Source organism: Falco biarmicus, chromosome 3 (assembly GCF_023638135.1).
Source record: "Falco biarmicus isolate bFalBia1 chromosome 3, bFalBia1.pri, whole genome shotgun sequence".
Classification (NCBI taxonomy): Eukaryota; Metazoa; Chordata; class Aves; order Falconiformes; family Falconidae; genus Falco; species Falco biarmicus.
Window position 1 is genome coordinate 105,345,416 of NC_079290.1, and position 13,802 is coordinate 105,359,217.

The 13,802-nt window shown below is 45.1% G+C and overlaps 1 protein-coding gene across 16 annotated transcripts in view; it reads right to left on the bottom strand.

Annotated features, from left to right (window-relative positions):
* Window positions 1-13,802, bottom strand: part of CAMTA1 (calmodulin binding transcription activator 1) — a 325,176-nt gene that overhangs the window by 6,823 nt on the left and 304,551 nt on the right. For 12 of the 16 annotated variants that reach the window (XM_056331845.1, XM_056331839.1, XM_056331841.1 and 9 more), the window contains 2 exons: window positions 10,442-10,635; window positions 10,175-10,249 (listed from right to left, as the gene is read on the bottom strand). In XM_056331845.1, coding sequence (XP_056187820.1) covers window positions 10,175-10,249; window positions 10,442-10,635 — 269 coding nt within the window. Of the gene's footprint in view, window positions 1-1,673; window positions 1,856-6,121; window positions 6,153-10,174; window positions 10,250-10,441; window positions 10,636-13,802 lie in introns of all 16 variants that reach the window. The other 4 variants (XM_056331846.1, XM_056331840.1, XM_056331855.1 and 1 more) reach the window with 3 other exon arrangements.

Below are 13,802 nucleotides of genomic sequence, written 5' to 3' on the forward strand. Positions count from 1 at the left end.
CTGGGGAGCACCAAAGCAGTGCTGCAGACGCCCTCCTTCCCCAAAGCAGGGCTAAACACAAAGTGCCAGGACCACTGTATGCATCAAGCTAGATAGCAGACCAACGTCATCCGTTTATTTTATCCTTTAAAATAACTGTTCTTAAACAAGTCTCTGAATTGCTTCATCAAGAGAACCTAAATCTAACTGCTTTCAACCAATTAATTCTTTATTGGATACTCTGTAGTGCAGCCCTCCCTGTGTCTTAAAAGTCCTTGTAGTCCTCATTTAACATTTCTTTTCAAGTAAGTTCCTTACTCGGTGGTACTCTGCTTTGATTTTGTTACAACAATACAAAGTGTCAACTGGAGGGGGGGGGCTGGTATTTCCTCTTCATTAATGTTTGGTGTAATAAACCCTCTACATTTTAAAATGCGCTTAAAAATACAGTTTGACCAGGGAAGAATTTTGTATGAATTAGGCACTTGAAAACAGAAATCCACTGAGTAAGCGCTGCTAGAAGAGTTTATAAGTGTACAGTACGGCACTGCCTTCATGCTAGAAGGCGATCTTTGGTTCCTATTTCTCCACTCTTAAATTTGGGCAGGGGAAGAGGGCCAAAGTGTGGTATTTGCAGTTACAACCATTAATAAACTGCTCTAAGAAAAAGAACGCTACTGGAATTTATAGAATAGTACAGCAGAAAGGACGTTCTTGGAGAAGATGTTTCAATCCAGGTTGGCAGACTTACAGTGACTTTCTAATTTTTTTAAAATGACAGAAAAAACAAAGAGGGCTGAGAGCAAGTAATACCAGCAGGCCACATGCTGACGGATGGCACGCAGACCTTTCCAGAGGTCTACAGGCACTGGTGTGCTGGTTTGGATCAGTTCTGGAAGTGCCTCCAGCGGCACGGGGACTGGATGGAGGTGAGGACAATTCAAGTGACACAGGGCTGTATGCCAGAGCGCACCAGAGAGGGCAGCGGGCTCCGGCTGTTGCAAGACTCAACCCAAGAAGTACCATCCTAGTTCAGCAGCTACTGAAACCATGCACAAAATCGCAAGGACCGTACGTTTAGTTTTTCACTGATGAAGCCTTCGAAAAAAGCCCTCCTCAGATAACATTCCTTCCAGACAGTGAGTGCCTCTAGGGTACAAAGTCATTCCCTCAGCAATTGCTGAAGAGCGGATGGATGGAAAAAGCACGTGCAATAGGGATGATTACTGAAGGTGTCGGAATCACAGCCGTGGTACTGACACACAGAAAGGGAAAAGAAGATTATTTCAACTACGAGCTTCGAATCCTGACCTCAGGAGCTATGTCTCGGCTCCCAGATCACTCCAGCCAGACAAAGCTTCTGCCCTTCGAACAGTGTCCCCTGCCTGGGCGCCATACAGGAGCTTGCGTTGTTACGTGCTGAAGCAATGTGGAAAGCGACAGCCCCAGAAGCGAGCACAGCAGCTCCTCTCCCACGTGCCCTCCCCGGTCTGTATGGGGTGTCAGCAAATGAACCAGGCCTACTTCGGAAAAGTTACAGCAACGATGGCTTCATGGGTAAAGCGTAACACAAAGCTGCTTCATCAAATTTACTCCGTAATGCCCAGCCAGGGAAATGTTTAATGAATCTGAATGCAGAAGATCAGTATAAAGGACAGGGTGCAGGAGCCAGAGGAGGCCGTCTGGCGAGTTACCTGTTGCTCTGAGAGCTGAAATGGCCTGTGGGACATTTAAGAAAAGGGAGCTCTCGCCTTTTTCCAGATATCTCATTTGGGCAGCAAAACAAAAAAGACAGAAAGGCCCAATAAGAATGACACCCCAGAGCATGCGGTCTGCGATTTAACACACCCGTTTGAGCTCCAAATACATTCAGCCCCTGCAAGAGGTAAATGAAAACAGAAATTACTTTGACAACTGTTGTTGCAGGTACAGTGACGCACACCCCTATATGACATTTTCTCACGTCATCCTGAACTCGAACCAATGGGACTTTTCAAGCCCGTAAAATTTTCCCCCATTCTCCATCTTCCTAAGAGATGCAAGAAACCAGGTACTTAAATGCAACAGCTGCTGCATAGCACATATTAAAAAACCACAAAACCCACAAGTGTGCACAGGAGTAGGAAGGGTTTGTTGCTGAAATGCCAAGAGAGGGAAGGGTATGCAGACAACAACAGAATATAGTAGATGTTGTTTATTCAGGTATGAAATAAAGTTGTACTTACCAGAGAAACTGACTTCAGCTGTTACATGCACACTCCCCAAACCAGAGAGCAGCATTTAACCAAACCGTAAGAAAATGCGGTGGGGGCAAGGGGATCTATTTTTAAATGAAAGATGCCGTGAAAAGAATACATCCTTCATTACTCATGATCGGAGGAAACAAGCGCACTTGTTCTGCCCCAGAGAGGACCGAAGTTTCGCCGCAGGCAGGAAGCGGTCAGCTAGCCTAAGGACTCAGGAGAAGACTCACTCCTCGCCCTGCTCCAGATCACCTGCCTACCGAGAGCACGGCAGAGGGTGGCAGCTCAGCGGCCGTGTGTTTCTGTTTGTGCCCTGGACCTGGACCTTGAGCAAGGCTCTCCTTCACAGGAGGCTACAGCAGATGCCGTAACTGTTGAGCAGGGAAAGAGCAGTGTAGCAGGCACTGTGATTAGCAAAATCTGTCCGCTGGAGTGCGTTCCCCTGAGAGGAAAACTATTACTTTAGGGCAACAGTAACTTGATATAGTTTGGTTCCCCCCCGCTGCCCCCCGAGAGTCTTTTCATTTCTCCCACAGTTTTGTCTCACATGAGTTGGCCAATAAAATCTCCCACCTCTCCCTCCTTACTGATCCTGGTGTAACGTAGCCCAAATAAATCCGGAAAAATTAATGAAATCAATTTGAAAAGAGGTTTTCAAACTGAAACGTGGAAGCGAGTGCTGTGATCATTTCTCTGCGCGCGCAGACTACAAGAGCATGGTGTCAGGGTACAGAACACATCAGATTTGTATATTACAGACAGACATATGCTTGCATGCATCCCTGCAGCACATATGGACATGTCAGCTTGTGCACATCAGAAGGCCCAGAAATACTTTCCTTATGTGCATGCACGCCAGCAGCGTATGCACATAGGTTGCTATCAGAATGCAAAGCAGCAAAGAATCATTTGCTGTAACAGACTTATTTTGGCAGAACAGCAGCTAACACATTTTGTGATAGCTCACAGCTTACTTTTTCCAGAGAACTCCCTGATTTCCCAATCAATCCCACACCACTTGCCATTCAAGGCAAAACCCGCAAATGCTACTAAACTTCCAGAATCTGCCTCCTGCTAATTTCTCATACACAGTTACATACACAAAGCCTTGAAACGCACTAACTAATGCTCCTCCAACACTGACGTCAGCTGCACCTGGAGCAGAACCACCACATGGTACCTACCCTCAGGGCTGGCTTCCCCACCTCGCTCGAGCCCAGGGGTCCATGCACTAGCTGCAGGCCTGGACCCTCTGCTCCCTCCTCTTTACAGTCCCCTCTACCATGCACTGACCATGCAAGTCAAGTCTGTTTTAGCGTACCTGGAGACTGCAGTGTGCATCTCTCTTTTAGGAGGAATCCCAGCCTTGAATGGAAAGGCACAACAGCACAACTGCTTTACTCTCCTACATTCAAGTCATGGGTGGCACACTCTTTTCAGTTTTGAATATGTCTAGCCCACTTTGCTGGGTACATTTTGAGTTTATATTATTTTTCCTACTTGTAGGACAAAGGTCTAAAAAATACATCCCCTCCTGCCCGGCATGCAAAGGTTACACGCGGTGCAGCCAGTGGCACACGCAGCAGAGGCTGCAGCCTGCGCCGTTCCCCGGGGTGCGGAGCACAGGGAGCAGGGTGTCCTGCTGGCAGCCAAGCCTGTGGCCACCGGGGCAGGCGGAGATGCCCCAGAGCAGGGCACAGCAGGAACTGTGCCGGCGTGCCTCCACGCAGCCAGCCAAATCAGCTAAGCAGGAATTCTCTGGAGAGAAGGAAGACTGCGAAGAGCACCAAAACTGCAACATTAGGAGTAGCTGGAGGCAGGAACGTATTTGGAGCATACCAGCATCTAGCTGCCAACATGCACGCGACTCCCTTTCCTCACACTCTGTGGTCCATGGCTAGCCAGACAAAACCAAGAAAGACTGGGAGACCCCAGTTACTGTGTGGTTGAACCAGCCCCAGGCAGCTAGCCCTGCAGCACACTGCTCTACCGCCTGCTAAAGAAAATAATTTCCCTGCAGCATTCATTATCGTCCCATGGATATGGTAACTGACCCCGAGATTAAAGATGATTAAACATGCTAATGTTTTTTCACATAAAAGTAGGCACTTACTTACGCCCCTTACAACAGAGAAAGGAAAATTTATCAGAACGAGGTGGGTTTTTTAAGTTACTTACAGGAAATTTTATTTTTCAGAAACAGATTACATTTTTTCTGCAAGAAGCTTCTGAAACCAGACACCCAACTGCAGACCAAAAATTACCAGCCCTAGTTACACACAAAGCATCAGGTTAGTAACAAACAAGTCACTCAGTCAGTTGCACCATTAAGAAAATACAAGCTATTTTTACACGGTTCCTAAATTAACCTGTGTTAGTTGTAAAGCACATTACCATACGTGCTAAGACCTGGAGCTAAGGTTTTCCAGCTAGCAGATTCACAGCACTGGTGTCTTTGTAATCAGGAGTAATGTGTCTTTTCATCAGAGCAAGATCCATGGAAGCAGCACTTAAAGAGTTAAGGTGCATCCGGGCCATTTCCCCCATTTCATCCAATTCTTACTTCCTTGATCATTAGTGAAGAACCAGAATTGTTACTTGTGAAAAACTGAGGATATGCAACAAAACATGGCAGCACAAGGGTCAGTTTGGAAAGAAATGTCACTATTGGAAAGAAGCGACATTAGAAGTCACCACTCCTCCTCTGTTAGGCTCAATAGTTAAACAAATAATGATGCCTCCAGCACGCTTAAACCCTGTTCATACTCTCAGTCCCGAGCCATAAAAATAATCTCTGCAATTCAAAGCCAGTAAAACCCCACAATGAACAAGTCTGTTTTCTTTTCTGAATGTTATGTGGAAGTAGGAGTCCAGGTCATCCCTCCCTCTGTCCCTCTGCCTCTCCTCCCTTGCTGAAACAGCAGGAATAAACACACAGGTGGTGTTATTTCCAACTGCGGTGTCTGACAAAAACCCTGCTGTCCTACCACCTCTCAAATGCAAGACGGTACTCGGCAGTCCTGCTGGTGACCTGGGCATGTGCCTCGAAAGCTGCAGCCTTCCCCGCTCATACAGAGATCGTGACCTGCCATGGGAATGCTTTGGCATATTCCCACGCTGCTGGCGGAGGACTGCCCAGCCTGCTGCTGTGACTGAGCACAAGGCGAGCGGACTCTTTTCGTGCCAAGAACAAGGCTCCCGACAGAGGCTCACCTGGCATTTGCTCCAACACAGTTACAGCATCTTCATTTCAGGTGTTTTGTTTTCCTTCCCACTACACAGGTTAACAGCTGAGAGAAGCAGTTGTCAAAAAGCTGGCTCTAGTAAGGTAACCAGACGTGTAACTTACCAAAGACCAGCTTCTGGAAGGTAAGCATTGGTGCTTAACCACCTCAGGGAGTAAAAAGCAAGTGTGAAGAGCTCTTCTGCTTCTCTCTGGCTCAGGCAGAAACAAATACCCATCTAGAGTAGGCTGCATCTGTTCTGCAGCTTCCTACGATCTAGCCTGAATGCTGTCACAGTCCCATGACAAAGGACATCGTTACTCATTGAGCGTGTGTGAGCGCAGACCCCATCAAGCTCCAAAATCTACTAACAGCCATTTTGGATACCAAAAAAATATCCCACCGCCAACGCCACCTAAGCATGCCCATGATGAATATACATGTCCTTTTTCACACATTCATGCATTGGTAACATCTACTGCAGAGCTCTGTCCTGTTATCAAAGCAGCAGTGTTAGTCATTGCAGTAGGGTTAGTTTATACAGGATTCTGTTTTATATAATTAATGGAGGTGAAACTTACTGGCATATCTCGGCTGCAGCCCCATGCAAGCAAGCAGAAAGCAAAAATATTTAAAATGGAAGAGAGGAACTGGCTAGCAGGCAGCTACACTCACCCTTTTGTACAGCCTATGGTCCACCAGTGGGCTTCAGATTGCAAAACAATACCAAAGAGCTATTAGCACACACATGGTAATAACCGTACCTTACCAAGAGCTTCACTTCAGGGAGGAGGAGACAACACTTCTGCTTGCCTGGAGAGAAAGAACCCTTCCCACTCCTGCCTACTGGACTCCTCCTCCTTACCAGGGAAGAGTAGTCCTGTGCTTAGGTGTTTTAGGGCAGGAAGTAACAAGCAAGTAAAACAAACCCCACACTGTCATCCCCGTGGCATTTCTAGCTGCATCCTGCTTCCCCTTGCAGCCATTGTCTGTCTTTACCTCATTGCAAATGCTACTCCGTAAAAACCACTGCAGATCATAATCGCAGCCTAGCAATGGTGTCAATAGCTCTCAGAAGAATAACATTTTCCTAAGAATCAGAGAAAATAGGAAACAGGAGGTTGCCTTCCCAGTGAAAGCTGACTGTACGGACCATATACGGATTCAGCTCTGAAACCCAAACCCACTTCAGAGCTCCTGGACTTCCTTGCAGCTCTAGATGTGCTGTATCTGGGGGTCACTAAGCAGGTGGAGCCTTTCCAAAACCATTAAATTGCAAACCCTTGATCCTGCCTCATACAGGACAGCGTGCCAGGAGGCAGCTCAGCTCCCCGTGGGTGTAACGGCAAGTTGTGGTTGACAGTTAGCCAAGCACCAGCCAACAGGTTCAGGCACCACAGGAAGATGGGCAAAGCTCTCCTGGGAGGCCAGGAAGTTTCTGTTTCTCATTCTGAACAAACAACACTTCTGTGACAAGTCATGTTGATACCATGTTATGGCTGATGCATGTTTTTCACCAGATTTTTGATAACATGACAATAGATGGATAAATAAGTTTGTGGGGTTTTTTTTTCCAAAGTCAAAAGGAAGCGATACATGTCTGACCATCGGAATGACTGCTGCTGATGAATGACCGCTTTTGTTTCCATGACACCTGATAATATCCAGCTACCAGAGCTCCAGTATCTTCTCTAAGAATACATTAAACTGGAACTTCCCATTTCTTTTCCGATTTTCATCAACGTCTACACATCCATTGCTGAGAGAGCTCCAACTGCAGAACCTTGCTCATTAACTCTTAAAACATCTGAAAAACCATCTGAGCAGGCAACAAGCCTAAGTTCAGGGGGTCCGAAAACACAAGACCAACATGCCTATGCACCCTAGATCCTCAACCAGACAGGAATCATGTTTGCACTACCAAACCTTTGTGCCAAAAAGCTAATAAGCAAAACAGGGCAAGACGACCATTTAAGTGGTTCTGAATGCTAGCAGAGAAAGAGTTCTCATAATTGGCTTAAAATAGACTAATTTAAAGTAGGAAAAAACACAACCAGCTAGAGGGTTGCCAGAGGAAAGCCTGAGTAAATTGTGCCTAAAGGCTACAGAATAAGCTCTTACTAAGAGGCATTTATTGGCCCAGCAACAGAATCTGCTTGTGAACAAAACCCCAGGTTAAACAGTTCTATCACTTAAGGCTGAATTTCTGAACTTTAAGAATTTACTGCCTTTTCACTTAACTCACTATCCTTACAACAGACTGCAAGTGGCTTTTACACCCTCCTCCCCATCTCTGTCTATCAGCTGACAGAAATCTGCTACAACATCCTGTTTCTTTGATGTTCCTGTGCATGCTCTTTTTTCCTCACTCCCTCAGATTTTCTAAAAATATCTTCATTTCTATCCCTTGTACTGACGAGGCACTGTGTGGTTTAATAAGTGGCTCCATCATACCATTTTATGCTACAAAGCATTAAATAACATTAGATGCTAGTTGTTATGGCTTGCTTCTGGATGTTCAGGAGCTTGGATGGCTGAAGTGTTTCTTTACGGAACCTGGGGCCGCCTTATTTGCTTGTTTATAGCAGCAGTGTGCTAATTTTGAGCATTTCAAGAGGATTCCATGATGAGATTCCAACAAGCAGTACTCCTGAAACAGTGTGTGGGGCTGTTAGCCTAAGTACATCATCACCTGTATCCCATGTGAGCATTGCACAGGACGCACAGTAGACTGAATGGACATAATTAGGAGGCTTATACAAAGGTAGATTTAAACTTACTTAACATGTATGTTTTATTACTCTATCCTTAGAAAGAGGTAAGCAAGGAAAGTCAAGCAGTGAGGAATAAACATAATTATTAAGACACAGAAAATTCAGAAAGCTTGAAGAAGAGCAGATGAGAAGGAAGCAATTCCCTCATCTTCCCCCCGGTATCCCGGTGCACGTGCAGCACAACTATGGATGAATTCCCAAGTAACCACAACCGCTAACAAAGTGCCTATGGACGCAGACAGGACTGCACTGTTGCAGAAAGTCAAGTACTGCACAGTGTGACAAGCCAGAGAGAAGCTACTGACAATGGATCCCCCTGCCCTGCTTCTTTGTTTTTATTTCTTGTCTATAAACACCCAAGACCTGATCTCCCAGAGATGCACAGCACTGACCGTGCTGCTGAAAAGAGAGAAGACTGATGAAGGAAAGGGAAGGGTCCTGCCTGCAAACCTCAGCGATGCAAACGAGTAGGATCTCACTCTGCAAAGGAAACAGGAGATGCTGAGAAAGAGGAAGGCAATGAACTGAAAGCAAGGAAAACTGCTGGAATCACAGGCAATTTAAGCCCTGGAGAGTCCTGACAGCTGGAGACTTAACTGAGCATGGCTGAAGCGCATGGCACATCCTAGACACTGATGAGAAACTCAGGGATACAGCTAGTTGTGAGATATTCTCTGGGCTCGTGAGAGTCAGCTGTTAAGAGCCGTGGGCATGCTGACCCAAAGCCTCCAGGGATGTAAACGGGCACGTGGCTTCCCCAGGGACTGCCCGACAAACACCGTGAAACAAACCTCCTCTTCACATGCCCTGCCGAGAGCAAGAAGCCACTTGTGCTTCTTCATGAACAACTGTGGCTGTTTCAAGTGCATTTGGAATTGGCCTGGAAACTATAAAGCCCTCTTTCTTGTCTCCACATGTGTTATTCCCGATTGAACCTGCAGGTAAGACGTCCCTCCACAACATGAGCCACACTGACCTCCTGCAAACTGCAGCTTTGAAATCCTACGAAAAGGACTGAGTCTATTTCTAAAATAAAATTTATCACGTGCCTCTGCCTCTCAGAGCTCTCCTTGCTCAAACATCACTGGGCTGAACTAGACATGCTTCAAAATGCATCAGGTTTGACCAGCCCCCGAGTGGATGAAATGCATGTGTGGTGAGAATGGAGGGAGCAGAGCCAGAAACATCTGAATTCACTTTTGTCTAGGCAAAGTTCCAGTTTGCAACCTGATCATATATGGGACCCTTTTCAATGAAAATCAAAACCAGTGCCCTGCGTGTAGCAGAGTGCTGGTACGGTAGCGCTCGCTGCCACACGTAAGCACTGTGGCAAGCCTGCGCAGGTTCCCACGCTGGTAGGGAACAATTCATCTTCATGTCTGTGTCTGTACTCCCAGCTTACTGACATGTGTGGAGTGGCTGATGTGAACTAACTTGTCTACTGCTCTGCTGGCACATTCCACTCATCTACATTAAAAAGAACCCGTATTTGATGAGAGTTTACCAAATGATCCTGTGACCAAACTAAAGGCATTTCCAGCGTACACCAGATGCTGTCACATTTTGCGCATTCCCACATACCACGAATGCTTTGTGCAGCACTTACAAGCTGTAGCTATGATTCGTTAAGTTTTTTTCCAGACTTCAAGTCCAACTTTTGTAGTCATGTGCCTTGCTTTGCTCAAAGTTTCCTTATTCTGTGTTTGCCCAACACAACCTGGGCTGCTTTACCATATCAGCAATGAAGCTGAATGTGATTCTCTTTCAGTAACAGTCCTAAGTTAGAGATTTCATTTTTGTCAGTGTATCCTGGAAGCAGCTGGGCTTCGTTGATTGATTACAAGATCTGTAGTGAGCTGATTCTAAGATCCTTTATATTGCACTCATTGCTGACACACTTGAATACTGTTGCATTGCTCTAATGAAGGGCAGATACCAAAAGATAGTGTCATACCTGTGGCGGCAGCGTCGTAAAAACCGCATAATCTTGCGAGCAGCTTGATCCTGCTTCTTGGTAAGCAGACTGCTTCTAAACACAAAAAACCCCAACACTGAGGTGTAGGCAAAACTGGGGAGAATAATACTAAATGCAAGAATTATTATCCTACGAAACACTGGTCTTTTCCCACTGGCCTTTGTCTGTAAATTACAGCACAGCCCTGGTGACTGTAAAAACAATATATGAAGATTCCTGGTAGAATCTGACATCCCACCAGCTCACCTGAGTTTCTGTTGTACAATGGTGGCTGCCCGACGGTTTTGCCTCCTCTTCCCACATTCTTTGTAGCTGCGATAGTACTGCTGGATCAGCATCGCGGCTCGTCGGCTCTGCTGGAATTTTTTCTGCTCATAGTAACTTCGGAATTTGCTCTGGATGAGAATGGCAGCTTGCGTCATCTTTTTATAAAGTGCATACTAGAAGAGAAACAAAGAGAAGCTGAGGCGGTCCAATAAAACCAGCAAGAAGCAGGTTCCTACAGTGAAAGACACTTGTGCCACTAAGACGTGATGAGAAGCAAATGAGTATCTACTCACTGATTGGGAACTGCATGAGAGAAGGGTGACAGCAAACTGCAACAACTGTGAGACCAGCTGCAGAACCCAGTTGGCATCAAGAAAGCAACTACCTGTTTTGCTGCCTGTGGAACAGTCTGAGGGGATTTGTAGAATCATAGAGTGGTTTGGGTTGGAAGGGACCTTTTAAAGGTCATCTAGTCCTCCCCCGCCATAAGCACGGACATCTTCAGCAAGCTCAGGTTGCTCAGAGCCCCGTCCAGCCTGACCTTGAATGTTTCCAGGGACTGGGCATCTACCACCTCTCTGAGCAACCTGTGCCAGTGTCTCACCACCCTCATTCTAAAAAACTTCTTCCTTACATCTAATCTAAATCTACCCCCTTCTAATTTAAAACCCCCTGGCCTACTGCAACAGGTCCTGCTAAAAACTTTGTCCCCATCTTTCTTATAACCCCCTTTAGGCACTGGCAGGTGCTGTAAGGTCTCCCCGAATCCTTCTCTTCTCCAGGCTGAACAACCCCAAACTCTCACAGCCTGTCCTCATAGGAGAGATGCTTCAGCCCTCTAAGTATTTCTTTAATATCTAGCTAGCAGACTCTACATATACATGCCAATGACCAGATCCAGCTGTACTGTACTTATGAACAACTTTGGATCAACTGGAGCTGATCCTGAGCTGTTTTTACACTGCTCCATATTTGTGCTGCCGTGGGTCTGTGTTAGAGATAACCCACCTGACTACACTTAGAGGAATTGTCTGTTTCCCTTGCATATAGAAATTTCATTACAAACTTCAGGATTGCTTATTTCTCTGCAGCAAAATATGCCCAACCAAGTGCTTGTAAGGATAAACCAGTGAGTGCATAAGAGAAGATTAAGTGACCACTCCAAAACGCTAACAAATTAACTAAAACCAGAATACAATTTTTTGTGTCTTCATTTAAAAATATCTGTTAAACAAATTGCTTTACTAAGAACTAAATTTGCTGGTGACAAGCGTGTGGATATACCTTCTTAGGACAATTAACTCTTAAACAGCTCATTTCTTGTTTCTATGCCATAGCACAATATTACAAAAGTTTTGATTGCTCATGTATCTATTTAAAACCAAGCATTTAAAATGGAATAACACACAATTCTAATTTAAAAAAAAACAGAACCAAACCCCCAAACCCACAACAGTTAATTAAGCAAGTCTAATACTGAGCCTGTCACAGGCAAAACTAAATCTCGTTAGAGGTTTGTAACAAGCATCCACTGAACTTGCACATTTGCATGAGCAGTCACACACATCCAAAATTCCCTCTAGCACTTTACTATTTCTAGCCCCATGATTCCAAATAAAGCAGGCACAAATGCTTAAAAAGAAAATCTTCTTTATTCTACATCCTTTTCCTTTTAAAGCACACAAGTAGATGGCCGCTTAGCAGAAATCATATGCATTCATACGTATTTTTAAAAGTCCTTTATAAGACGGAGATGTAGAATAATGTATAGATGATGCATCATACCTCTGAACTAACACTACAGCAGAGGTTTTCAGTGTTTATCGATCTTATTTTGAAAGTTCTTACACTTTCAAAACTTATGTGTCTTTGTTCCTGGATATTTTATCAGCTATGACTTTGCTCACTTTATCAGACAGATGAAATGCAGAAACAGCAGCACTGTGCCCTGTACTGGGTAACGGCCTAACGCATCTCAATGGAGTTTACTGTCTACTGGGGAAAAAACCCTGAAAAGCAAACAAACACTCCCACCCCCACCCATCACCCCAAAGCAAAAAACCCTCCAGTATCATCACAGACCACCATTTACCAAATTTCACTTTTTGGAATTGAAGCAGTCATTAGGTGCAGTTATATTTTGCCATTATTAATTTCCATTGTTTTGTTTTGTTTTCAACATTTTTAATTGAACGGACCAGATTGTGGTTTTCAATTAGCTATTTTAAGTTTAAGTCCACTCAGGGCTGGTCATGGTTTTCCTTCAAATTTTTAGCCCAGATGGGACTTCTGTGGCTGAGTTACAAACCCCTGAACAGAAGGGTTCAAATATGAAACCGTGATGTGAGCTATGACTGTTCAAATCTAGTCATAAACCTGCGCTGATCTCAGCAATACGGCAATGCAACAGAGGAATAAGGCATGTGAAAGGGAAAACAGCAGTCACTGGATAGACTAGACCCCCAGTGTCTTTGCATTCAACTCTAAGACCCACTTAGCTGATTCGCTGCTCTCTCTCCTCCTCTTTTTCCCTCCAGCTGGGAAGAGGGTAAACGGAGAAGCCCCCTGCCCTCCACGAAGTGCCAAGCCTCAGCTAGTACAGTGGCCCCAGAAAGCTCAGCTTGCTTGTGCTGATAGAACAAGTACTCTGACCGATACACAACCACAGTGGCAGGAGGAAGCTGTGGATGGAAAATCACCCTGAGGACACATTCTCTCCAGGAAGAGCATGCCTTGCCTCCTGGGCAGCTCTGAGAAAAGCTCAGCTGATTCTAGTATCTGATGAGAGCAAGATGTGGCACAGCTGGGAAACCCATCTTTACAGTAGAAAATTATTGGCTGTGAACAATTTAAGACCAGCATCAACAGCCATGCCTCCAGCATGAGAGGCAACATACATCAGGTAGTGGTCTTAGGAATTCAGGGCACAGGTATTTCAAAGATGAATGTTCAGAATACTTTGGTAGGCAGAATGCAGAGGATGTTGGCTGCATCGGTGGGATAAATGTTCTGTAACAGCAACAAGGGAAAGCTTGTCCTCTGGAAACTGGCTTCAAACCTTCCCCGCACCTTAGCCCATCACTGCTTATGAGTACCTGTAGAGGGAGGAGACTTTTCTTTTTCCCTTTTTTTTTTTTTTTTTTGCATTTTTTTTTTGCATTTTTGTATTTAATTGTACTACTACGTTGATACGTTGTAGCACAGCAGCCCCTACATATCTCCCGTAAGGTTTGGTTTGCCAGTGACTTCTCAACCACAGGTATTTATTAGAGGACACTATTAAAACATTTCTTTAAATGCCAGGTTCTCCTGGTTTATATTGAACGTGAAAGTTAGTGAC